We start from the raw sequence: 26689 nt of genomic DNA on the forward strand, positions 1-26689 counted from the left end.
AGAGAACCAAAGTTTTTCCTAGAGAAGGACCTCTAGTTTGGGGGCTCCATGGCATGGGCTAGTTAGGAAATCAGGTACCCAGAATACCAGGGACCTTACCCCAGAACCATGGTCTTATATTGGGTTGACTAGTAGGGCCTCTACCCTATAGTTGAGAGTAAGTTCTTGGCCTCCTCTCCCCCCAACACACACACAGTTTACCCCTACTTCATCCAGATTATCAAAGTTATCAAAGTGAGGAATGACACAGCCTCCAGCTCTCAGCCACCAGAAGACCTGCCCTCTGAGCCCCTCATCTGAGATACCTGGATCAGTCTGGGGTAAGGAGCTAGAGGGTAGACATCTGTGAAGGTACTGAAAGGGCCTGTTTATAAGCCTGGCTTCCCCTTTTCTATCCCAGAGTGCTTCTGGTCATATCTTTAACAGCTCCCTGTAGCTCCTGCTTTCTGAGTCCTAGGGTCGATGACCAGTTTCTCATGTTGTATGTTCTAGTCCACAGCCCTAGCAGTCTGGCTAATAAGACAGAATACAGACTAATGACCAGAGCTGGCCAGGGAAAACTGGGAAACATGAAGATTGTATACAGGGACTTGATAAGCCCCTCTAGGGAAATACCCCCCCCACACACCCTGACCCCCAGCCGGTTCTGTAGCCTGGGTGATTGTTGAATCCTGCCTTGACCACATTCACCAAAGGTTTGGGTGAAACAACCTGCAAGTAACCTGGCCCCTTCATAGCCCACTCTCTCGCTACATCCCTACTCAAACATGCTAGCTGGCTGTGTAGACACTACAGGGGATCCCACAGCCAGAAGGAGTCTCCAGAGGGTTGGGCTAGCCTTCTGGTACATTGGGCTTCACGGACACAGCCTTGGTGAGTTTCTTACAGAGCAGGAGCTCTGAGTACAGGGAAGGAAGTGGCTTCTTGTTCATATGCAGCCCCAGGTCTCAGGTGGTATTCCCAGGGCAGGGGCTTCATCCTATTCGAAGTGCTAGGCACAGTACCAAGATTAAGTGAGCGCTCTCCAAGCACTGTTAACCCTTTCACCGGCCACACTAGCAGACAGGACAAAGCTCTTCCCGATGCCACCAGCAGAGAGCGCTCACACCTCGTGAAGGTTTGATGTGGGAGATTGGAACTGACACTTAGCAATGGCCCTCCAGAAACCAGAGTCCAGGAGGCCATTTATGGCCAACATTTCTTTCTTGAGGGCAATGACTCCCCCCCCCCCCACTCCTAGCAAAGGAGCTGAGAATTCTATATAACCAGAAAGCACCCACCAGACACAGCTAACAGGGTCCTTGATCTTGTTCCCCACCACTTGCCTCCAGGACAGCCCTGCTCAGAGCTACTTGGTCAGAAGTCCTCCGTGCCCAGCTGAGGTCTCTACTTTCTGGATCCTGATCCTCAACCTCACTCAGCTTCAAAGAGTGAAATGAATTGTTAGGACTCAAGGAGGCTTTGAGAGACCCCTCACCATCTGTCCCCAGGGCCTGGGAGATAGCCTCTGCTATCTGTCCCCAGAAGGCCAGGTCAGAGGTGCCCGATGCGAGGGGAAGATTAACTGAGCAAGCAAAGCTTTGTAGTCCTGACTAACACGGTACGACTGTGTGACTTTAGCAAGTCACTGGCCGTTTCTGATTTGCTCAAAAGGACTACCTCTTGCCTTATTTACTTCACTGTGCTCTTTAATGACGAAATAATGTTTTGAAACAATGGAGACCTACACAGCCTTGTAGTTGGGCCACAATTGTGAGACCAGATCCTTCACTAACCCAGGGTAAGGGCAGGCCATCCCAATTTGTTTAGTTTTCTTTTTTTTTTTTTAAAGATTTATTTATTTCATTTTATATGAGTACACTGTAGCTGTCTTCAGACACACCAGAAGAGGGCATCAAATCTTATTACAGATGGTTGTGAGCCACCATGTGGTTGCTGGGATTTGAACTCAGGACCTCTAGAAGAGCAGTCAGTGCTCTTAACCACTGAGCCATCTCTCCAGCCCTTGTTTAGTTTTCTAAGACAGGTTCTTCGTTGCTGACTAAACCAAACTCATTTCGTAGACCAGACTGGCCTCAAACTCAGAGACCCACCTGCCTCTGTGTACACAACTCTGTTGGGACTAGAGGTGTACACCATACCATACCCAGCCTGCTTCCCACTGACACCACCCCACCCCACCCCAGACAATTTCTCCATGTAGCTCTCTGCCTATCCTGGAACTTACTCGGTAGACCAGACTGGACTCAGAAATCCGCCTGCCTCTGCCTCCCAAGTGCTGGGATTAAAGGCGTGCGCCACCACTGCCCCACCACTGCCCGGCTGTTTAAATTTCTTATTTACATTTCCCTGCATCCATCACATGCATGCAGGTACACAGGGAAGCCACACGAGGGAGTCAGAGCCCTGGAATTGGGAGCCACAGGCAATTGTTAGCTATTTGATGTGGGTGCAGGAGACCCAACCTGGGTCCTTTAAAGAGCACCATATGCTCTGGCTGCTGAGCCAGCTCTGGAACCTGATTACCAGGGTTTTACTCAGGCCGCCACCCGACTTCACCCTTCACCAGCCTTCAGAGTGTCTCCTCTTGCTGCTTCCCTGTGGGCCTCTGCCTCTCACAATGAAATGACCCAGATGCTGCAGGCTGGGAGCTCCGGCTCAGGTTTCAGTGCAGATTTATTTCGGTTTTATATTTTATTCCAGGCAAGTGCTTATTACATGGATAGTATTCATGTCTCAATACCTAAACTCAGAGCATGAACAGCCGCTAGAGTACAGTTCAATAGTAAAAATACAATATGTACAAAATTAGGGTTTTTGTAGTTTTTTTTTCCCACACAGCAGATGTACCCAAACACATAAAAATCTCTACAGTCTGGGGTCGCTACAATTCATATTTCAGGAAACAGAGACACAGTGACCAAGTCCTCACTGTAAACAAGGGCCACCTCTTTGGGGATTGGGAGTGGGACCCTGGGATTGGGGTGGGGGAAGAAGCAGCTGCTCCTAGAGGGAGACTATGGTGACCCAACTGCCCTCCAGGCGTCCCTTGCCCTTCTTTGGCCCCCAGGGAACCACTCTCCCCTTTTCCTCCCCGAGGTAAAGATCCCAGACAGTGAGCCACTCCAAACAGCACAGGTAAAACACGCATGAGAGGTAAGGTGTGTGTATGTGTGTGTGTGTGTCCCAGGCTGGAAGGGATAGGAAGGGAAGGGCCAGGCGGTCCCACAGGGTGAGGACAGATGTGGTCCTAACAGCTCTCAAAGGGGAAATGCCCAAGAAAGGGCTGGGAGGCGGCTGCCCACTTGGGCACACAGCAGTCACAAACAACAAAAACAGCAACAACACCCATCATCACCAATCTGGACATAGTCATTCGGCACTAGATCTGGAGGAACCCCTGTTGGGGGAGGGAGGGCTGGGTGGATGATGAGGTATCTGTGCAGGCCTGGGGGCCAACACGATGCTGTGAACTCTGGAACTGGCCTCGAGACACAGAAGGGGTAAATAGGACAAGTAGTCTGACCGGGCCAGCACCAGACTCTGCCCCTTGTCACAACACAGAGCAGAGTGGAGGTGGCACCCAGAGTCAGAGTGTGGGTAGAGGTGGCTGGCTGCACACACAGGAAGGCAGCCAGTTGGTTGGGACTCCAGGGCCAGGTAGAGACCTAGTCCTAGCCACCATTCTCTACCCCAGGAGACAAATAATAAGAAAGTGCCCTGTGGGGTTTCCAGGGCCAGGAGGGCCTGTGAACTCTGAGGCACCTGAGGAGTATTTCAAGGGAGATGTACTCAAGGCCTTCGCTGGCCTCAGTGCCCCACTCACAATATCATCTGAAGGACCCTGAGCCCTCCCTTCTGGTCCCTCGACAGCCTAAGCCCCCAGTGCAAAGTCACACCTTAGGGACACTTGCTTCCTGCCCCGTACTGAAAGGCCATTGGTGAGTGTCCAGTGAGGAGCTGAATGTGCACACGTGTAACTGAGTGTCTGACACAAGGCCACTTGTAATAAATATCCACCTAAAAAGAGAAGCCAAGCGGTCTGCAAAAGCACAGGCAGGAGCCACAGCACCCTCTCTTAACCAAACACAAGCCGAGCCTTGTCTTCACTAGCAAAGGCCCTTCCCACCACGGACACTGCAGCACCCACCGGGAAGGGCTCTCAAAATTGCCAGAGGGGAGATGGGAAAAGCCCTGGGACTTCAGCTCACTGGTAGCTCAGCAGTGTGGCTTAGCTCCTAGAGCAAATGCTGGTCCATGCCTCCCGAGCTGCAGGCAGTACCTCATCCAGGGGCCGGGGGGTGGGGGGGGTGGGGTGGGGAGCACTAGGGAAGCCCCAGCCCAGGGGCAGGCTTGGGAAACTTGGCAACCTGGATTTTGTTTATTGTTAGTTGACACTCATTTGGAACAGTTTCTACTGTAACCAATTAACAGTGACCACAGGTGGGTCAGAGTGTCCCAGGCCCAGGCATTCACTTGTCCCACCCTGACTCCAGATCTTAAGATCTGTCACCTGCACTCAGAGCTGGGCCCCTCCCACCCATTTCCCATCTTTCTGGGGCTCCCTGTTTCCTACAGAGGTCCCGCAGGACTCTGAGGCTGGAGAGGGGAGGCCAGAGAGCTCAGGCACCTCACCAGACAGAGCAATAGCAGCAACAGCACAGGAAGGCAGGCCAGGGAAGGAGAAGCCAGAGAACATAAGCCACAGTGCAGACTTCCTAGGTGACAAGACAGGGAGACGGAGTGGCACCAGAACCGGCACCAGGCCGGGCAGGCAAGAATGCCCACCAGAGCATCCTCTTATCTACCAAGTCCTAGTGCAGCGGACTTCCTGCCTGCAGCCAACTCCTGGGGGGGCCCTCCCTTCCCCTGGCTCAGAGTCTCTGCACCCCCTTCCCCTAAGGAGGCCTGGGGGTGATGTGGGTGGGGCGGGCCTGGGCCTGGCTGGAATGTGTGGAGCTGGTGGGTGGGAAAAGGGGCAGTCAGGTCCCCTTCCCTGCCCCCACTGGGGGCCTAAGTGGCCTCGTCCTCAAGCCAGCTTGAGTGTGCTGACCGGAAAGGAGGGCATGGTGACCATCGTCACAGGGTTGAGCACTGTCTGGCCTACCAGCTGGGGGTGGTGCACCACCTGGGCCCCCACAGCTGGCTTTGCCATGACAGTGGCTGGGGGCCCCAGGCTGGCTGTGCCATTCACTTGCTGGTGCGAAAGGGTGTGGGCGATGTGGCTCACGGCCACGGGCTGGCTCACGGCCACGGGCTGTGGGTACAAGGGCAGCTGGGAGCCGAGGTGGGCCACATGGTTGAGGGTGGCAGGGTGCACTGTGATGTGGCCAATGGGGGGTGTGGCAGGTGCCAGCTGCACAGCAGGGCTGGGGGCGGAGGGGGCAATGTGGGCGATGTGCTTGCCCCCGGGGCCCTGCAGAACATGGTTCACAGTCTGGATGACTGAGGCATGGGTTGTGGCTGTGTGGGCGATGACCGTAGAGCCGCCCCCAGCCGTGGCCACCAGATGGGCTGGAGCTGGCACTAGCGTCTGGGTTGGGGTGGCAGGTGGGGGAGGAGGGGCTGGCAGAGGGGTCTTTTGCTGGGGTGGCTGCTGCTGCACAGGGAGGTGGGCAGGAGACAGGGCCACTGGGTGGGGGTGAGGGTGCGGATGGGTAGGCAGAGGCGCAGGGGCAGTGGTGCTGGGGGTTGGCAGGGAGGATTTCAGCAGCTCCGGCTGGGGACGATGGTTCAGCTTAGGTGGGCCCAGGCCTGCCCGGTCTCCCTCCATCTCCTCGTCAACGTTGTCCTCGCCCTCTGTCAGGGAGCACAGGGCAGGGACCAAGTCACAAGAGGTTGGGAAACAAGCAGCTAGAAACATGGGCGCTTGGGGAGTCTGGGGACTCAAGAGAACTAGGGCAGAGGGCCTCTTCTAGCAGGGAAGAACCGATTCAGAGAAGCCAAAGACAACATCGGAGAGTGGTAGGAACAGCACAGGGGCTGAGGCTCACCAGAGGCTGTGGAGGTGGAGGCCTGGTCATCCTCAGGCTGGCCCGTCTGCCGGAGCACACGGTCAATCTCCAACACATCCATCCACTGGCTCAGCTCATGCTTGAGCTCTGCCAGCCGCTGCTGCGTGGCGATCTTCTCCCGTGCAAGCCGTTCCATCTCATGTTCATACTCTTTCTCCTTCCTCTTCAGGGACTGGGAACAGGGCAAGGGACAGCAGGGTGGCCTTAGCAACAACCAAAGGTTCTATGGCCCTCAAAACCTCAGAGACCAGCGGTTCTCAACTTTGCTAATGTTACAAACCATTTAAGACAGTCCCACTTGTTGTGGTGACGCCCAACCATAAAAACCAAACCGGTTTCATTGCTACTTTGTAACTGTAATTTTGCTACTGTTATAAACTGCAAATGTCTAATATGCAGGATATTTTCATATGCGACCCCCAAAGGGATCAAGACCCACAGGTTGAGAACCGCTGCTCTGGACAGTGATCAGTGCAACTGGGAGGCCACACCTGCCTCCTATCCCATCACTCTGCCCAGTAAGGTCCAGCATCTGGGTCCCCAAGCAGGCATCATTAAAGGCTAGCACAGATGAGAGTCTGGGGGTCTTCCCCGCAATGCTTCGACTGGCTCCCGGGGACTTCAGTCTCTACGACTCCTCACCTCATTCCGTCGCTGAAGCTAGTGACTCTTCTGAGAACCCACTCCCACAAAGAGCCTGCACTCCTCCTGTCTGCCACTCAGTGTCTGCTTGCTGCCTTTGTCCTTGGAGGGTTACTCGCTAGACTGTGACGGTGCAGTCTTCATCACTTCTGCCTTCTTGGCAGCAACAGCGGCTCCACTCTGTCCCCTGAGCTCGGCTGCACCACAGCCCGTCTTGCTTCCTCTCTAGTTTGAGATTCATAGCTTGCTCCCCATTCAGGACCCTGCCTACAACCCTCCAGATCTCACAGGATGTATGAAAAATCTGTGGTGTGCCCCACTGCCCAACAACAAAGGATCTTGGGGAGCTCCACGGCACTCCCAATCTGACTGTACATCCCCAGAGACTTCTCACCACAAGGTCCAGACCACCTTCCTCACCACAGATATCCCTGCCTCCCTCAAAACACAGGAGAGTCTTCCTTACCCACAATGCCTCTTCTAGACTCCACCCTGCCCTAGTCAAAAAAACTCACTAGGTCACTAAAGAGCTGTTCCAAAAGGCTATACCAGTCAGATTTCAGCTGCCTCCTAGGGTGAAGTGCTTCCATGACCTTCAGGGTGGACACCTTAGCCTAGGTATGTCAGCCCTGCTGTATCCATAAGTCAAAGTAGACCCTGCCACCCTTAAGTCCAGAGGCTGCTTCTCAACTGGCTTCTGAATGTCTGACTTCTAATGCATGGGGTCACCTCCAGGTGCAGAGACCATGGGCACTCTGCACACTAGCTTGTCTCTGAACCCTGGCTGTCTTGCTGTTCACACATGGATCCCCTGCCTTTATCCCTGGGAGGGACTGGTCTGTCTAATCTCTTTCTCAATGATACTGACTTACAGGGGGAGGAGACATGTACTACTATACAGTGCAAGGCATAGGACACCCTCTAAGTTTTGCTCAACTTCTGCAGTGTAGGTCACAGCTGATACTCGGCTCCTTTACCCTCAGAGCCACCTCACCAACCTGTTCCCAGAGTCCCAACTTCTTTCACTGTCCTTCCCCAGGCAGAGGCCCTATCATATACTCTCCTGCCTCAGTCTTCCCTAGTGTTCCTACTGTGAGATTATCTGAGAACTCAACAGGAGTCTGTGATGGGTCTTCATTAGCCCTGGCCCACATAACCATTGACTGTTTCACCACACACGGCCCCGTTCCACAGTCAGTTTATACTCTGATCCTACCAGTGGCCGGAGTGTGCTTACAGGCCCGAGGATCTGGGAGCCTGGCATCCTGCTATCAGGTAGGACGGCAGACCCTCGTGGAGGGGACCCAGCAGACTCAGTGTCCCCCGCTTACATGCCTTAGCAGCAGGTCAGCGGCTTCTTCTGATGGACACAGCAAAGCATCCAACCCCCATTCCACTAGATCCCACTTTATCCACATTCCTCCAGCCACCCCAAGCTCCGGACATTCCTGACACAGTGAGCATAAGCTTCAAACTGTCAATGCCCACACCATGAGGCCCAGAGCCGGCATGCTGCCCTCCACACGCCTAGCATTAGGTCCACACAACAGTCCCCCCTCTACCAGCCTGACTTTCATCTGCTTCTCTCCATGTGTCTCCTAGAATCAGCAGGAAAGACCCTTTCTTCGCCCTACACACGCAATCGAATGTGGCACCTGTGTGTCCTCTCACCTGGCTCTGTCCCTGAGGGCTGCATATGACATCAGAAGAGGCCACAGCAAGCATAGGCCCTTGGTGACTCAATCCTCACTTGAACCTTGAGGCTCCTGGCTGGAGGTGCCATCCTGAGCTCTATCCACTGCTTGCAGGGAGGGAGACAAAGTGTCAGGGGCCAAATCCCCTCTTTCCACATAGTTCAGCCCACGGGCCTAGAGACCCTTCCAGTTTCCCCAGAGTCAAAGGTTAGTCCACACTGCTTCACTTGTGTTTGCCCTGTGGTGCTGGTGATTAAGTCCACAGCCTCAGGAGTGCTAGGCAAGTATCTCCTAAGCTAACGCTCCCTGCCCAGGAGGCTTGGTTTTAAACCCACTTGTTTTAGGTGTCGATCTAGATACTCATCCCTCCTTCTTGTCTCTTCCCACTCATAAAGTCCTTCCCTGCCTCCACACAGCTCTGGAGACCACCTGGGACCTCAACACCCTCCTACTGTTAACACTCCCTGCCCTTAGGGAAGACTGGGCCCTACTGTGTAAGCCTAGCTGGCCTAGAACTCAGATCCACCTGCCTCTCTCTTCAGAGTGCTGTGACTAACAGCAGGTGGCACCGTGCCAAGCCTTCCTACAGCCTTTCTCCTCTGGACACACTATCACTAGGTCCTCAGGACTCCACTGCTCTCACCAGGACCAACTTTCACCTCTCACCTAATGCCTGCTGCCTCTATGCCAGACAAGCCATCCCACTGTCTGTCTGTTTGTCTGTCTCTGTCTCGCCCCGTCCTGCTGAAGAAACAACTACTGTCCTTTGCTTGCTTTCTTTGCCTTGTTCACCTCGATATAGCCTGCAAATGTTCTTCCCTAATGCCCTCCCCCCAAGATCCTGTCACCCCTCAAGGCAGTCCTCTGAATGATCAGGTAGGATCTGCTGCAAGAACACATCTCAGCCCCTCTTCTTTGGTCTCTGGTCTTCAGAAGCGGACCCAGAGCATGACTAAAACCATTTCACAAAATAAATGAGTGGGTGCTGAGGAGGCATTCTAGCGTCTTGTGACTTGTTTCTACTTCTATGACCAAGCAAGCATTCTCAGCAACAGGCCAGGGCCCCTCCCACTTCCTCGTCAGATCAGGCCTGATCCTAGGGAACTTCCTTTGGCTGTTTCTGAGCTATTTTCAAATCCACGCATTATGCAAGGCTCCTTTCCCCAACTACACATCTATAAAAAGACACTTGACTTGCTCCAGCTCCTACTTCACAGTCACAATTTCTATTAATGTTAAAGACTGCAAAATTTTTGCATAAACTTAAATTCTACCATCTCTACGGTACTATCTATTCTACTTAGCACCATCAAATGAGGACACTTATATTCAAAAAAACTATCACGGCATAACCGCAGAGGTCTGCTAAGAGGCTGCATTGGTAAAAACAAGTGAATTACACCCAAACCTAAAGTCAGTAAAATTATGACGGAAATAAGCTTCAGGACATTGCACAGCCTCTGTTGGGCCCCTTGGCCCCGCAAGCGAGGCCCCGCCCCTTCGGAGCACGCGCGCACCCACGCGGACCTGTCCGCTGCGTCACCGCGGGCGGCTGGCCCCGCCCCCAGCTGCCGGGAAGCGCCGGAGGCGGGCGGAAAGGCGCGCGACGGCAGGCGGCTTGGAGGCGTGGCCTGGGGACTCAAGCCCCGGGTCCGGTTACCTCCGGGTTGTGACCTAGCTGCCAAACCCCTGCTGGAGTGCGGGCACCCCTCCCACGGAAGCTGTGATGCAGCCGCGCACCCGCGAGCATCCCGAGTGGGCGGACGGAAACCCCGATGTTTGCCCTGCCCCCGCGCGCGGCCGGGAACGCTTGGTCCCTCCCATTCCCCAACGGTTTGGTCTCCCGCGCCGCCAAGCCTGGCCGCGCCCATCCCCCACCGCCTCCCGGGCACGCGGAACCCTACGCGGTTTCCAGGGCGACAGTAACTTCGCACTGCAGCAGAGGACAGCCGCTGTCCATGAAGAGAAGAGACAGGGCCAGCGGGGACCCCCTAAGGCTCAGTGGCCCGAAGCTGTCACTCCGGCTGCCTCAGTGCCCCACCCGACAGTAATCCTGAGCACTGCCAGGTGAACACAGTCACACCGTCCCTCTCGATTCATTTCCCCCCATACCCTTCAGGAACCCCTCTTGGCCCGAGGGCCCGAGTCCAGGTCTCGCCCGGGTACTGCCGATAGCAAGGTGGTGGACCGTTCGTCCCTTTGCCACCCGCGGCCTAAGCAGACAGGGTGTGTGGGGGAGGGGAAGGCCTAAGAGTACAGCGCCGCCGCCCTCTCGCGCAGGCGCCCTCCCGCCCGCTCCCTCCGGGGTGGGAGCCCCGCTGACGTCAGCCAGGCCATGTGCTTAGCGCCCGCGTGGAGACGGGCGGGGGAACCTGCTGCTAGCAGGAGGAAGCTGGCGCTGCGGCCGACAAGGCACCGCCCAGCCCTGCCTCCCTTCCTCATACCTGGATGTACCGCAGCGCGGTCCGCAGCACGCTCAGATTCGAAGTCTTCTTGTCGTCCACGTTGGGGATGTTGCGTTTCAGGGTCTCAAAACATTCCTTCAGATGAGCCCTCCTGGGGAAAGGGAGTAAACACTGGTTAGCCAACGCCTGAGTGCACAGGAGCTGGAGGCAGGGACAAACCCAATGAAGCTTTGGAGAACCAGGAGGGACGGGCCCAGAGTCACACTTGTAAGTGCGCGCGCACACACCTGTTCTTCTCCAATTTGTTGTGGACTTCTCTGGTTCCGATCCTGAAACCCAGACAGATAGGAGGCTCAGGGAGGAAGGCCCAAATTAGGCCTTCTGGACCCACATCACCCATACCACCACTGACCAGGTGTCCCTAACATTTTCTATAAATTAAAAGTGCTGGCCCTGTGTTGAGCCCATCCAACCCTTGGAGGGTACCTCTATGCTCATAACTCATAGCCTCTGGAACCCTTCATCCCCTTGGTCCAACTAAGAGACACAGGGATCCTTTAGGGGGTTCTAGAATCTTTCTGCAAAGGTCTGGAAATGCCTGCTGTATGTAATCTCCAGTGTTGCTGAGGTCCGACAACACGGAAAGCTAAGAACAACAATCAGCAGGATAGTGGTTTACTATGCGGGTACTTCTAAGTGCATGAGACATTCCTAAAGGGGCCAGCTGGCCAGGGTACCTCCTCTTGCATTCCCAGCCCAAGACTGACAGTCGTTTCCCATCCCACCAGACCCCTCTGGGTACCCTACTCACCCTCCAGGCCTCTTCTTTTGTTCACTGGATTTGGCTTCTTCAGCTGGTGCCAACTTCAGGGTCCCAAGCGTGGGTGGGGGTGGTTGCTGGGGAGCCAGCTGCGGCTGGACTCCAGGGTGTGGTGCAATGGTCAGGATAGGCGTAGGGAGGGGCTGCAAAGGCTTGGGGCTGCCAGTGGGTGCAACTGTGGTCTTCGCATCAGGCAGTAGGGGAGCTGGGGTGGGCACCTGTGGTCTGGTGGGCAGGGGGACTGGTTCCTTAATGCTGAGTCCAGGGGTGCTGACCAGGGCTGGCTGACGAGGTGCCAGGGGAAGAGGCTGGGCTGCGGGGGGTAGAGGTGGAGGCGGGGGTAGAGACTGCGGGGAATTGGTCACTACAGGAATAGGAATGACAGTCAGTGGAGCAGGGGTAGCAAGTGGTGGTGGTGGAGCGGGTGGTGGTGCCGGTGGAGACAAAGGTAGTGGTGGAGCCTCGATTCGGGGTTCCTCCACTGGCAGGGCATGGGCCAACCTGGCCAGGCTACTTGCCCTCTTCTGCTCCTGCTCTCTCTCGCGTTCCCGCTCCAGGCGAAGGCGTTCCTGCTCCTCTAAACGGAGAGAACACACAAGGGTCTTAGCAGAGCTCACGAGCCTGGGCCCCTATCCTTCAACCCTAACTTTGTCCCAGTCAGGACTCGTGACATTCTGCCCAGCCTGAGACACCAGACAGGGCCAAGCATGCCAAGGTAGCACCGAACCTACAAAGCACAAGCCTGGTCCCCACCACTAGGGAACTCACAGCCTGGGGCAAGAAGTGGGAGAACCAAAGGATAGGGGTGCCAGGAGTGGCAGGCTAGGTTAGGGGAAGACAGGGTTTCATGAAAAGGTGAGCAGGGGCAACAAGGGGCGGGGCAGCGAGAGGAGGGGATGTTGTAGGCCTGGCAACCTGGAGCTGGAAGAAGTAGACAGATAACCAACAGGAGTATCTAGAGGGATACAGAGCTGAAGTGTGCACAGGGACAGATGAAGTCTTAGAGCTGGCAATAAGCCAGATCACCACAGGCGCACAGACTCCCACAGAATTTACCAAGCACCTGTTGGAGAGCAGGCAGCACCTTTGTTTCACAATGAGCAGAGAGGCAAAATGATTGTGAGACACAGTGAGCCTGACACCCAGCCAGATGCCCTGTACTTGTAAGCTCACAAGGTGTCCACTCCCATCCACAGCCCCAGGTTAGTGGACAGACACATCACATTACTTCATGAGAAAATGGCCCTGGACTCCTGCTCCCAGGCGAAGTCCACGGCCTTAAATTTCCCCAGAGAGCAATGAACACAGTTGTCTCTTCTCCCAAACCCATTTCTCTAGTCTTGTCTGTATCCCTTGTACAGCAGCATCTACAGCAGGCACAGCACAACTGAGAAAGGCGGGAGGCAGGCAGAAAGGAAGAGGAACCAGGTGCAGGCCGGGGCGCCGGACTCGGGCTACTTTTATGATCGTGACTTCTGCATCTCTACTGAAAGCCCAGTAGAAAGGTGAGGTCCACTCAAGAGCTAGCTGCAAACGGGACTGGGACCCCACCCAGGAAAAGGTCTTCTCTTAGGCCCCACCATCAGGTTCCCTAGCTACTCCCAGGTAAGGAAGGAGGCCAGGCCTTTCTGCCTGTGATGTTCAAAACTGTTGACAACAAAGGGTGGACACACCCCAAACAGGTCATGTGATATGGGGCTGTGTCTGTGTCCTCTGTAGGAAGGAGGGGCATAGTCCCCCCTCAGCTTCAAGACCCCATGGCCTCGTGGGCACTGAAAGCTTTGAGAGAAACAGGCCCATCTTCAGCCCAAGACAAGGAAGGAGCTGAGGAGGAAGTGGAGGGGAACTGTTTGGAAGGAACTGTAAACTGTTTTCCAGCAGGAGAGTCCAGGGCTGCCATGGTTGGCTTCTTCCCATCTCTCCTGCCCTTCAGGAAGGGGAGGGCATGCTTGCTCCAATGAGGAAGCCTTGCTCTCCCTGACAGCACTGACTTACAGCCCCTGAGAAAACCAACTCCTGCTCCAGCTTCCCACAAACCACAGTGGCAAAGAAGCCTGTTGAATTCCAACTTCAGAGCCCTTCTCTTGCTGGGCCTGAAACACCTCCAACTCAGAGCCTAACACATTTTCTGTGTTAGCGAGGGTGCACACAGGCCAGAGGACCATTTTCAGTTCTCTCACCACGGGTTTCTGGGATGGAACTCAGGCAGTCCAGCTTTCTCTGACAGTGGCTACTGGCACAGCCATCTCCCAGGCCCAGGGACAATAGTTTAACTCACCATAGGCAGAGGGACCAATGGCCAGGTACTGGACTGGAAGCAAAGCCTAGGCTTCAGTGCTCCCCTAGGAAACAGCAGCCTCCCCTCCTCCCACCTCCTGCAGAGCCACCAAAAAGGCACAGTTCCCAGATACCAGGAAGAACTCACTGAATGAGGCTCTACCACACCTGGCCCAGCACTGTCAACCCTGACTGGACAGCAGAGGCTGCTGGAGGACTGCACCAGTCCACCACTGTTTCCTGGCTCTGCCTCAGGGTCCTCTGAACACACTGGTGGTGCTGGGGTCTCCTGTAGATACAATCTGTGTTTAGGCAGATTTAAAGAATGTTCTGGCCCACAGGTGTACTATGTTCACTCTCATACATGCATACCAGGTTTCACACCCTAGTGAAGTCAGCAAGACCATCTGGGTTGGGAGGAAGGACTGGACTCCTACTGCCTGCCACCTTTCTAAAAACTACTGTAGCCTTCTGTGTACAGGAATTCTCCCTTCCTATATGCTAGCTACCAGAGCTTGGCACATAAGGCAGGCCCAAAGCCGGACAGATACCAGGCACTTCTGCACACAACAGCAAGCTCCCTCCAAACAAGGAAGAAGAGAACAATTCAAGTCATCTCCACAAATGCTGGCAAAGCCCGGGCCCAGCCCTCCTCTGGGCACCAGCCTTGTCCTTCCCCCTCTTCTCTCTCACCCTTGCTTAAACGGGCATCACACCCTCGAATTCGTCACGTGAGCAAACGACAGGCTTGACCTTGTAGGTGCGGATGGAGAGAGAGGACAAAAGAATCCTGCTCAGAGTTGGTTATCTGAAGTAAATACCTGCAGTTCTGGTCAGCGAGTTAGTATCACCTGTGGAGGTTTTAACCGGTGGGAAGCACATCTGGTCTTGAGTTCTAGAGGAGATTTGGCTTATCCAGTCCCCACCTAAGACTCTCTGCTCCAACACCAACCAGCTGTGACCTGGGTGCTGAACTATGCTTCTCCCCAGCATTTGGGGAAGGGCTGTGTGATTTCTTAAGGTTCCTTTCTCCACATTCCTTTGCAGAGTTGCATCCATCCACCAGCCCACTCGACCTTACAGGTCAGCTCTGGGCTTACCTGAGCAAGGACGAAGGCATGGCAGTAGGGGGTCTTCTCCCTTTTTCTCTATGTCTAAGAAGGTTAATGTGAAATAAGAGTTCCCCAGAGGCAATCCTGTTCACCTCTCAAAGACTGCTTGGTTACACAGTGGGGATATAACTGGTATTCCTGAACTGCATTGTGTTGAGGGTAGCAGCAGGTGACTCGCTCTCTCTTCAGGTGACTCAATTCTCCCCTCTCCCCACATCCGCCGCTAAAAGGGGCATACTAGTCATTCTGGTTAACCACCAGCACTATTCATTGCTTGACCCTGCTGTGGATCCAAAACACAAAGGGGAGGGGCATGTGGACGGATACCCCAACCATTCTCTGCAAGAACCTGAGCACTTGGGTCTTGCAAATCTCCAGTTCACTCCTGACCTTGAGTGGCTGGCTAGTCTATCTGATTAGGCCTGCGAACCTACCTGCAGCTCCTCCGCCCCTGGCCGGCTACCCCTCCTCCCGCCCCACCGCGCGGAACAAGATGCAGGCGTGCGCGCGCCTTTGTGCGCGGGCACACAACACACACACTACTACCTCCTGCATGACTCATCATTGAAGCAACAATAGGCAGAAAAGAAAGGGAAGGAGGGCGAAGAACTCCACCTCAACACTACCGACTGAAGGGTTCTGAGGGGGCAGGGGAACCAGGAATCCCTAGGAACTGCACACACAGTTTCAGAGCTGAGGCCCTCACAAGCGTCTGGAAAGCGGAGGTCTTTTCCTTTCGGCCCTTATCTCAGCAGCACTCGAAGGCTAGGGACCACCGCTAAAGCGGGTGGGTGACAGTTTCATAAACCTTCTCTTAGCTTCTGAGGGCGCGCCAAAGTTTGCCCTTCTTATGCGAGCTTATTCCAATGTGGCCGGGGTGTTGCCAGAAGGGCCTAGGGACACCGCTAGTGGGTCTGCGAAATATTACTTGTAGATGTCACCCTGAGATTCTGAGGATTTCCCTCGCTACAGGATCAAAAACAGGAGGATCCAGCAAGAGTCGAGGTGAACATAGCTCCTCCTACCCAGGGCAAAGGCTCTCCCTGGGAGATGGCCAGCAACCAGAGCTGGAGGCCAACCCGACTCAAGGCCCCTCGCCAGCCCCGCCCAGACCCCGCCCCCGGGCAGCCGCGAGGCGGTGAGGAGGGGCCGGGCCGCGCAGTCCCCAGCGGGAGTGTCCCCCGTGCACGTGGTCGGGGGCGGAGCCTGGCTACGTCACCACTCCGGGTAACCAACGGGCTTGGGACGCAGGCACACGCAACATTCCAGCCAAGAGCGGGTTTGAAACGCGCAGACACGCCACATTCCACACCGGCTAAAGCAGGGCAAGGCAGGGGGGGCCTAGGGCTGCCCCCAGCGACCCGCGGGACACTCACATGCACCCAATCGGCGCAGCTCTCAGCCAAACCTAGACGTGCGACCCAGCCCAGCTCTGGGAGGCGGGGTCAGGCGGGGCTGGCCAGGATCATAAGACACGCGATGTCATTTCATTCTGCAAAGGCCGCCTCCGCCCCGAGCAGCGCGTAGATCAGCCGGGAGCGCTCCCCGCACCCTCCAGCCGGGGCCAGGGAATCTGAAGAGCGGCTCCGCGTAGAGTATTCCCCACCCCCACCCAGTTACGCACACGCCCACTCGTGTGCTGTACAAACACCCGTGCACACGTCCGTTCATCCGCTCTTCCTCGGCTCCCATCACACATCATCTTAGTGCACACACGCAAGCACACGCGGGTCTGCCACCCCCACACATCAACATTCCTCTCCCCATCCCCCGGTTCACACATCCTCAATGGTAGCGAAGGCGCCGCCCGCCCACAACTAAGGGGCCCCCCACTGAAGGTGTACGGGGTGCCAGGCAGTTAGGGTGGTACCCGCAGAAACTGGGTCCCTCTTTGCATGTTAATGAATTCATTAATTATTTTCAACGTTCGCATCACTCCTCCCGGACGGTAGCAGAGTCTGTGCCCGGCTTTTTTAGGTCGCGCCGTAGAGGGGCCTGCCTGCGATTTCCAGTGGGTTCGGGGATCGGGGTCACTGGCCTCCCCTTTTGCCCAGTGCCCCAGGGGCCCAGTCGGGCCGCTCACCACGTGCTCTCTGTTGTTGCTGCGCTTGCCATTCCAGGAAGCGGGCCGCCTCCAGTAGCGTCTCTATGCTCATCGCGCCGAGAGCAGCCGGGGGCGCGCCGGGGCCGAGGCTGCGGCCCGCGAGCCAAGCACAGGTCAGGCTGGCGGGCCGGCAGGAGGGAGGGATCACCTCCGGGGGGCGACAGGGCTGGGCGGCGCAGCGCACTCCTCAGGAAAGAACGGGGGAGCACAGAGAGAAAAACCAATGTCTCCCAAAATATTTGCAAAATAAAAATTTGCAAATTTAAAAATATTTAATGCAAAAAATAAAAAAGGCGGCACTGCCTTCTTCCTTCCTTCTTCCTCTTCCTCCCTTACGATGCCTCCCGCCCCACGGCCCCCGGAGTCCCGCCGACAAGAAAGGGCTTTGCAACAAGATGGCGAGGAGGCACCGACACACACAACAAGGGAAGGAGCCGCGCTGCCCCCGGCCGCCGCCCCCGCTACTACACCGGGGCCGCAGCCAAAGCCTGGACCGGAGCCCCCGCCCGCAGGGCCGCGGCGTCTCACTGAGGGCGGGGTCGCGCCAGGGATAGCCCCGCCCACCGCGCGCGCACACGTGGCTTGGGTGGGGGTGAGAAGCTGGAACCAGGCTTCCGCGCTGTTTCCGCTTTCCCTATTTGCCCCTCCTCTCCGTGGCCAGCCTCAAGTTAAACAGGGGTTGCGTGCTTAGGGCATTCACGGTGCGATCTGCCTTGCAGAGAGAATGGGAAGCCCAAGGCTTCGGTTAGCTGAGACAGCGGTGACACAGGTCATGGAGATCTACAGTCTGACCCCTAGGTCTCTACACCCCACGTAGACACGACCTAAATCCCGCAGCCGTCCGGTGTGTCGCAATTCCCCTCGGGATCCGCCCCTGGGCGGAGCTGACAGCAGGCTGCTAGAGTCCTGACAGAGGGACGGGAGAGCTGATCCCGTTCCGGATTTTGTCTCTGTTCCTCCCCCCGCAGTGCGTTCGCATCCTATTAGGCTACATCACCAGGCTCCCAGCCAATGGGCGGGCAGGACAACACGGCATGGAGCAGCTCCACATGGACACCCCGCGCCGCCAGCCTTCGGTTTAAAGGGCCAGCGTCTACAGGGTCGTATTAGCGGGTGCGGATAGGGCCACCGGGTGACGGTAGGGTGAGACACCTACAGGGGAATTCCGCAGTCGTGCTCTGGCCCATCCTCTGCTTTACATCACCCAGTCAAAATCAGGTCTTCCTTCCCTTCTCCTAATTCTTTGTCCACCGGTTTCTGATAATGGGTGGGGACAAAAAGTGTGCCACTACAGAGGGCGTCTCGTTGTTGGGCCCCGTAACCAGTGGTCAAAAAGCGATGCGTCCGAAGCCCAGGCCAAGGAGGCGTGGCTTAAATCAGGAACAACAACGTGGAGGGCGGAAGCCGCGCGCTACCCTGGCTGCCCGCTGGGCGCGGGGCGGGGTCGCTCACTGTGTTGGGCTGGAACCGCGCTCTCTCCTAAGCTCGCCAGTCAGCCTTTATCTTGGCTCCAGGGCTTAAGACTGTCCCTAGGTACAATCAGAAAGATCTTGGAAGTCAGCTTGCCCAAATCATTGCAATTCGCAGGTAAGAAAACTGAGGCCCAAGTGAAGGGACTACTCCAACTGCTCCATGTTCCATGAGCAACTCCTCAAAGTCTGGTCAGACCTCTCTCAAACACCGTCTGTCTCTTACCACCTCCTAACCTCGCAAAAGTGACTATCAAACTCCAGTGCTGGACGGGGTCTGAGCACTTACATATTGATTAGGACAACAGAAAAACATATCTGAAACCCAACCACATTGTATGGCTTCTTTAGTGGAAGCTACACAATCTCCATTCGTACAGTTAGCATTGAAAAGCACTAGAATAGTATGGGCACAATGAAGCCGACCCAATTACTCAGTGCTAGGGATAGGCAGTTACCTGCTAATCCAATGCGTCAACCTCTTTGGTAGCCAATGCGAGCAAAGTGGAGACATGCCAATGTTTTCAGGATCTTGGGCTCCATCGTACAGCACCGGAAAGCAAACCGTAAGACCTTAGAGCATGCCATCCTGACAATTCAACCTATCCAACATGGTGTGCCTACTTCTGGACCTGCCAGAGCAGCCAGGAACACAGAACAAAAGAGGGTGGCGGTCGGTCTCTCCTCCCCTTGAGGTTTACCCTAGAGAAAGACACCCTGCACAGCTGAATGGAGTCTTTGATCTTGAAGTATTGAGCTGTAGCACGTGGAGCTGAGCATGACTCTTATGCTAATGTCCAGTGTCACTATGGAGCTGAAGCAAAGGAAAGTAGACTCTGAGAGCCCAGTTGTCTACAGAATACGCAGCCTTCTCCTAGAAGCCTACAGGGGTGCAGGCGCAGACGTTCCTTCCTGGTGTCTACTTGCTGTGGGTGTTACTGGACCTGACCTATACATACTACAGAACATGGAGACGATAAGAGATGCTGGAGGTGGTGCTGCCGGCTTTTTTTTTTTTTTTTTTTTGTGGAAGCCAGCACCATTCCCTCAGACTCCTCAGCTTGTCCTGTCTTCCTCAAGTGGCCCACAGCACTCATACAAAGCCTAATAATTCTATACTTGTGAGAGACCATAAGAAAAATTACTTTTCTGAGCAGTATTTTAAAAGCACCTCCCTTCTCTCAGGGGAGAGGAAGTGAAAGTGGAGTGGATGAAGACTTGAATGCTGGCCTTTCCCTTGCCCCCAATACCCCATCTGCTTCAGAGCTTAGTGAGATGCTTGCTATTTAAAACAAACAGACTTACAGGCTTCACATGATCATGTTTACTTAGGTCACATGGGGACAGCAGTCAGGAGATGTTAAGCAAAACCAAGGATTTAGAAGGGCTTTAGCAAGGCATGTTTCTGCCTTTAGGAGCCTAAAAATGGCCACCAGAATTTCTCATCAACTAAGGTTTCTGGAAGTTCAGGAGTGGACAGTGGAGAGGTGAGACACCTACAGGGAGGCACAGAAGAAGAGGGAAATGTATGGGAGGGCTGTTTGAACATGTTTTAGTTTTCTGTTCCAATGGGTGGAGTCAGGGCATAAGTTGGCAAACACATTCACTCAAGGAAAAGTCTAGTTTGATGTTAGAGCAAAGCTTAGCGGGTTTGGAGAATGATCCCAGAGCCAGCCATCTCCTAAAACATGTAAAAGTCCTGTTGTGTCTTTTCTAGGTGTTGAGGATGTCTGGGTCAGGAGGGCAACAGGGTCACAGGGTTTTCTACCACAGTGTACTTTCTCATCAGGATTTCCAACATCTTCCTCAATGCCTACGCTACATTCCATATCAAGCCTTCCTCCCTTGTCTGTCTGTGCTGACTTCCTGCACCATTCATCCCGACAGAGCCACACACTCACAGTGCCAAGTGCTCTAGGAAATCACTTCCCTGACCACTTCCAAATAATGGGACATGGGAAAGGGTATGGAGCTCAATCCACAGATAGTCACACTATTCATACGATCCCAGGAGATGCCCCAACCTTTCAGCCTTGACTTGGTATCTTTGATTAGTGGCTTTAGGTAACTTTTCACCAGTCATAATTAAAACAAGACCAAAGGGAAAGAGCCATCAATAAATAAGATAAAGGGACACACCAGGTAACATTCATTTAACAAGCACATGCCAGACAACTGGCTAAGTATGTTTAGAAGTAAGACCAGGTGATCTTTAGTGAGAAGGTGACATTGACCTATATGCTCACACCAGGCAAGGCTCATTCTGTTCTCTTTCATACTGGATACAGCAAGAGACAATACAACTACACCAGGCCCCTAAGGGCTATGAAATACTAAGGTTAAGTCAGGCTCCTAGATCTTAATTTCCTCCAAAAACATAAAAAAGCCAATCAGGCATGGTGGCTCACACCTTACCACCTGAACACTTGGGCTCAATGCAGAAGAATGGCTTCCCGGTTTTGAGGCCTGTTTAGACTACAAAATGAGACTGTCTCTAAAATAAATCAAACAACATCAAAGAAATCAAGTGTGTTTAGGGCTGGGCTACCCTGAACCCAAGTCTTAACAAAGCCATCAGGATAATTCTAAATTACGCTGACAGAGGTACCGCAAGGTCATCTGTCCAGTCATCAGTGAAGTGGGTTCCCCAGAGTCTGTACTTCCCCTTTTTGATTGTACAGCACCCACCAAATGAGTCCAGTTTAGTTCCTTCTTCTATCTAACATACTTCCTTGTACTTCCTCACTGGATGTCACAGTTGGAAGATATTACAAGGTCTAAGATCCCAAGAAAAGGTGATCTTATCAAAGGTCACCAAGCTGTCAAGTTGAAAAGTGGCCTAATCCTCTTTTCTGTCTGGGCTATAGTCAAGTCTGTACAAGTACTATCTGTATGGGGTCCAGAGTCCTTGCAAGTGAAGTCCCGGAAGTGAGTGAACAAGGAAAGAAAGCACACATGCGTGTGCACACACCACTGCTAAAAACAGACAATCATTAACTTTGCTTAGTGCCGCTCCATATTCAGGTTTAGTCTGTGAGTTTGTTGCCTGGGAGGAACCTCTGACTGAGCCTGACCAGTAACAGAGGTGAGGGTAGACCTTTATTCAGGCATCCATCCTGGGTATGAGTGTTGAGTAGTAAAGAAACACAGCCCAGAAACAAGAAAGGAGGAGCCTGACTAGGTTTCTCTGAGTGCCTTGCTGTCTTGTCTAGAATTGGAGCTGTGGGTGCCAGTGGGTGGAAGAAGCTGATCCATTGGAAAGGCATAGGAAAAGCATGAGGACTTCAGACATTCCTTTGAAGGAAAGAGGATGTGGCTTCCTGAGTCAATTAATTCAGGTCAAGGGAGTGGGTCCGGGCAGAGTTATGAGTAAAGAGAGGTGGAGTCGTGCACTATGACTCAAGAGCCAGCTGGATCACTGGGGTGGAGATGTGCTGAGAGATAGGGAAGGTCCTCTTAAGGCAGAGGGCCGGAACAAAGTCAGTGCCTGTGAAAGGCCTACCATCCGGTTCATACCTAACAGGCAATAGTAGAATAGCCTCCCCTGGGCAGTGCCGGGGCCACTCTTCAGGGCTTCTTGGCCACAAGCTACCTTGAGTTTCCACTTCCAGGCTGTGGACGGGCAGGGGAGGGAGTGAAAGAATACAGTATGCATGTCTATTCCCTGCCTGCCCTGTGCCCTGTCCTCACTGGTGATCTTACATGGCACTTTATTGGCCATTTCTGAAGAGACTTTGTGATAACTGCACCATAAAAGAGACCTTTAAAATTAATACCATTATCTTATAGGTTGTCACATGTTGTATAAGGAAGGATAAAACCCCTGTAATGGAAAATAGGCAAACATTTTCTATTCCAGAGCAACGGAGGTTTCTACTCACGAAAGCAAATATAAAGACACAATGTGATAGATTTGATTTGCCCTAGAAAATCCTAACTGTAAAAATAAAACCATCATTCAAAAGAGGAGGGGGAAGAAATGACAAGTGGAAGGAATCCTTGCAAAGGAAATTTTTAATAGTTAACAGACATAAATCTAAAGTTTTAAGATCCATCCGTGAAATAATAACATACTTAGCTGACGACACCTGGTCAGTCCCATAATGAGATTCGAACATGAAACAATTTTTTTTCCTATCTATTGATAATCTTCTTTAAATAGCTGTCTGGGGCTGGAGAGATGGCGCAAAGATGGCCAGAACAAGCGGCTTTTGCAGAGGACTGAGTTTAGATCCTGGCATGCATACCCAGCAGCCCACTCCACAAACAGGCCCAACTGAAAATAAAAATCAGCGTTCTATCACTATCAAAGGTATGGCAAGCCGGGCAGTGGTGGTGAGCACCTTTAATCCCAGCACTTGAGAGGCAGAGGCAGGCGGATTTCTGAGTTCAAGGCCAGCCTGGTCTACCGAGTGAGTTCCAGGACAGCCAGGGCTACACAGAGAAACCCTGTCTCAAAAAAAACAAAAAACAAAAAACAAAAAAAAGGTATGGCAAAACCAGCCACTTGTTCACAGAATTGGACATTAGCCGAGAGCCCTTCTAGTGGGCAACGTAAGGGGGTATACTCTCTGCCTCGGTAACTCTTGGCAAATTTAACCTTCAAAAAGAAAATTACATTAAAACTTTCATACAAAGACATATGGTAAAATATTTTTTTATGATAGTGAAATCCTTTTTTTTTGGTTTTTTGAGACAAGGTTTCTCTGTGTAGCCCTGGCTGTCCTGGAACTCACTCTGTAGACCCGGCTGGCCTCGAACTCAGAAATCTGCCTGCCTCTGCCTCCCAAGTGCTGGGATTAAAGGCGTGCGCCACCACCACCCGGCTGTGAAATCCTTTTTCATGACAATCTATATTTCCAACTAGGAACACCCAGCTTGGCACAGTGTGCTCACAACACACTGGAGCACGGGAGCAAGCAGGTACAGAAGCAGCACTGGCTTAAGGTGGGATAGGCACTGGTGATTCTTATTTTCACAGCTTTCCTAAGACAGATTATTAGCCTTATCCTCAGAAAGGGGTTGGGGGGGAAGACATCACAATATACTGCTAAATAGAAGGTAATAAAAGCATATTGTACAATGACTGACCCCACAGTTGTTTAAAATGCATATGCATACAAACACAACAAAATTAAATTTCACTTGGGTAATGGAACTTTTCTAAATTTTAAATATGAAAACTTATTACAATGATAACATGAAGTCACTCAAAGGCTGGAAATGTAGCAGCATGCCTTGGGGGAATGTCTTGGAGGGGAAAGCTGCCTTTGCTCTGTTCAGGAAGGCCATCCTTTCTCTGAGAAATCACAGCGTTTAATCTCCCCTGAACTGCCTGTGGCACCATTTTCCACTCTACGTTCTTCTGAAAAGGCCCCCATACAGGTTTTCTCATTTTGTTGCTGCTGCCCCACCCCCTTTCCCATCTAACTCTGCTCTTTCTGCTTCATCCTCAGAGCATTATCCAGCCGGGCCATAGGACCCACACTAGGGCAGTGCTACTAGGGCTGGTGAGATCCAGTGGACTCGAGACTTCTGGAACTGACAAGGTTAGTGAAATAGCTTTGTCCTGGCCAGTAAAGGGGCAGAAAGCTCTCTACTGCCCAAGGAGGGCGATAGGAGAAGACAGGAGGAGCAGTCAATCACACTGACATAACCATGACCCGCTGTCCAGCAGATGCTGGTGTGCTATAATGAAAGTTCCAGGCGTCTACACTGAGGCACAAGATGTGTGGTTAACTCACACAAGTGGGTGGCAGCAGCCTGCATAGAGAAAAAAGTACACGTAAGATTTATGGATACAATATAGGAGGAGGAAGGGCCCTAGAAAGAGGGCAGGCAGCAACAAAACTTGAGAGGTCACGTGCACAGGAGTTATGAGAGGTGGAAGCAGAAGTTAACTGTTAGAGGTAGAGGTCAAAGACTAATATATTTTACTACCTTCTGTTTTTCAAATAAAATAGTGAATTGCCAGGATTCACAATTAAGTATGATTCAAATAATCCAAATTTCTGGTTCTCCTCAAAGCATCCAATATGGTCCCGGTCGTCAGCTGAGAAATGGAAGCTGCTCCTTGCTAGGGACACTGGAGTGCACCCCTTTCTTGCTTGACTCCTGTCTCAGAGAGGAAGAACAATTCTCTTTTCAATGAAGATCCACTCTCACTAGGTCCTCACCAGAGTTTGGTCCACAAAGCACAGCAAGACACTTTCTCTTAGCCCACAGGCAGGAATCCTGGGACAAGATTCTACATCAGACCAGAATGACTTCCCTGCTGCTAGTAAGAAACAGCAGGAAACCACCATCCCTAGAGGGTCCTGCTCTCCAGGTAGGATGCTCTTTTGAACAATTAACAAAACAAGCCGACATCTCCTCTGGGGGTCTACAAGCTACAGCATCTAGCCACGTCCCCAGCTGGGAATCCCTGGCTTTCCTTCTGGACTCCAAGGCCTCTGTGGCTCTCAAACCTACAGTTTCTCCTGCCTTCCTACAGAAGAGAACTTGGTGATCCTGTGACAATCCTACCTTCTCTGGCCAAGCTTACAAATGGGCTTTGTGTAGCTCTGCAGTAAAATATTTGGAACTGTAGTGTTTAAAACAGAACAAACCTTCCTTCTATTATTATACAATTATGTATTGTTGAAGAGGCATTATCTAATTATCACTTATTTCACATTGATTCTGGTCCAACGTGCTTTCACCAGACACGGATTTTATGGTTTCATTAGCTACTTAATTATCTCTATTACTGCCAAATACAAGACTCCGTGAAGATTTGGTGGCATAAGAAGTAACTGCAAGTAATCTCACTTACTAGACCTCACTCACTGATCATAGGCGAGAACATGAGGCTACCTTAAATGCTGAACTATCAGGGCGGGAAAACACGTTTGTTCTGGCTTCCCTGTGTCATGTAACTGAAGACTCCTCTACACAGAGGTGGAGAAAATAGACCCGAAAATACATTTTTACTGTAAATGAATCATTTGTCATAGCACTTCTAGATTTGGTGCTAGAGCCTAGCCTTAGCTTCTTGGGCCTGAGTTCAACTCTGCTTATGTGTCTTTTACTCAGTGAATAACATTAGGGTAAGTTACCTAAGGTCTTGAAGCTTCTGTTGCTTTCAGTGGCCACACAGGGATACATTAGGTGACTATATCACCTAATAGGGTTACTAAATAAGGCAGTCTCTATGGAAGATGTACTCCCAATGGTCAGTTCCTAAGCATTTCATGACACAGAAGCTGGCGTTGCTTTTGGTCCACAGGCAGTACTCTACACGTGCCTACTTGCCCTTAGAGATTTAATCAAGGTCTAACCTTCTCAATCAAGTCCAATGGCAAGAGTTTCTGACAAAGCTCTCAAACTCTCCACACAGTAAGGAGAGAAGACAAGTTGCAAGTGTGTTCTGTTTCTGAAGTCCCCTGCTGCTGAGTCCTCCTCTCACTGGCAGGCTGCTTTTACTTCAGTAGAGCAGGCAGCCCTGAGCTCTCCAGAGGCGGAAGCCCAGTCAAACTGGTGCCCTATATAAGGAATGGAAGAGCACTGCAAACCCAGTGCTGATAAGCTGCCAAGCTGTGCTCTCTCCCACTGTTCACTGCCCTGGGTGAACAGTACCTGGAGCACATGCTTGCCCTCCTCTGAGCTTCCTTCCAAACCACTTCTGCCAAGTGTAGCTATCCTTCAGCCATGTACCTTCCTCTCCTGCTCACTTTCCCTGCTGCTAAGAAACACCCATGATCCTCCCAAGGAGAGCTGAGAGACCCTGAGCTTTCTGCTTGGACTCAAGCAGGCAGATAGGCTATATATATCCCAAAGAGGTACGAGGTCTTTCTTCTCTCAGTCACAACATAGTTTCCCAGGGTAAAAGCACAGACTCACAAAGGCGCCATTAGCTGCTCCAACCAGCAATTAAAGAAACGAACCGCTGTTTTAGTCATTTGAGTGAGTCACAGCAGATCTTTCCAGAACAGAATAGGATCTTAGGCACATGTAAGCTCTATTGCTGTGAGTACCCTGAGCCGGGCATTTAACACTGCAGTGGTACCCACACGAGGCACAGGGGATGATGGGCACCTTTCAAAACCATTAATGTCTTCCTTCAAGAGGCAAAAAACAACTGTCCTATTAATGAACATGACAGGACTTTCCT

The 26689-nt window shown here is 52.7% G+C and overlaps 1 protein-coding gene across 1 annotated transcript; it reads right to left on the reverse strand.

The window, feature by feature from the left end:
• Positions 1-2652: 2652 nt before the first annotated feature.
• Mnt (MAX network transcriptional repressor) lies at positions 2653-17525 on the reverse strand. Its single transcript, XM_028759367.1, has 6 exons — positions 17048-17525; positions 11567-12152; positions 11043-11084; positions 10795-10906; positions 5994-6186; positions 2653-5799 (listed from the first exon to the last, which is right to left on the reverse strand). The coding sequence occupies exons 1-6, from the start codon at positions 17118-17120 to the stop codon at positions 5030-5032; spliced, it is 1776 nt and encodes a 591-aa protein (XP_028615200.1). The 5' UTR covers positions 17121-17525; the 3' UTR covers positions 2653-5029.
• Between the last annotated feature and the right edge of the window lie 9164 nt (positions 17526-26689).

Source organism: Grammomys surdaster, unplaced genomic scaffold, assembly GCF_004785775.1.
Source record: "Grammomys surdaster isolate TR1022 unplaced genomic scaffold, NIH_TR_1.0 126278, whole genome shotgun sequence".
Classification (NCBI taxonomy): Eukaryota; Metazoa; Chordata; class Mammalia; order Rodentia; family Muridae; genus Grammomys; species Grammomys surdaster.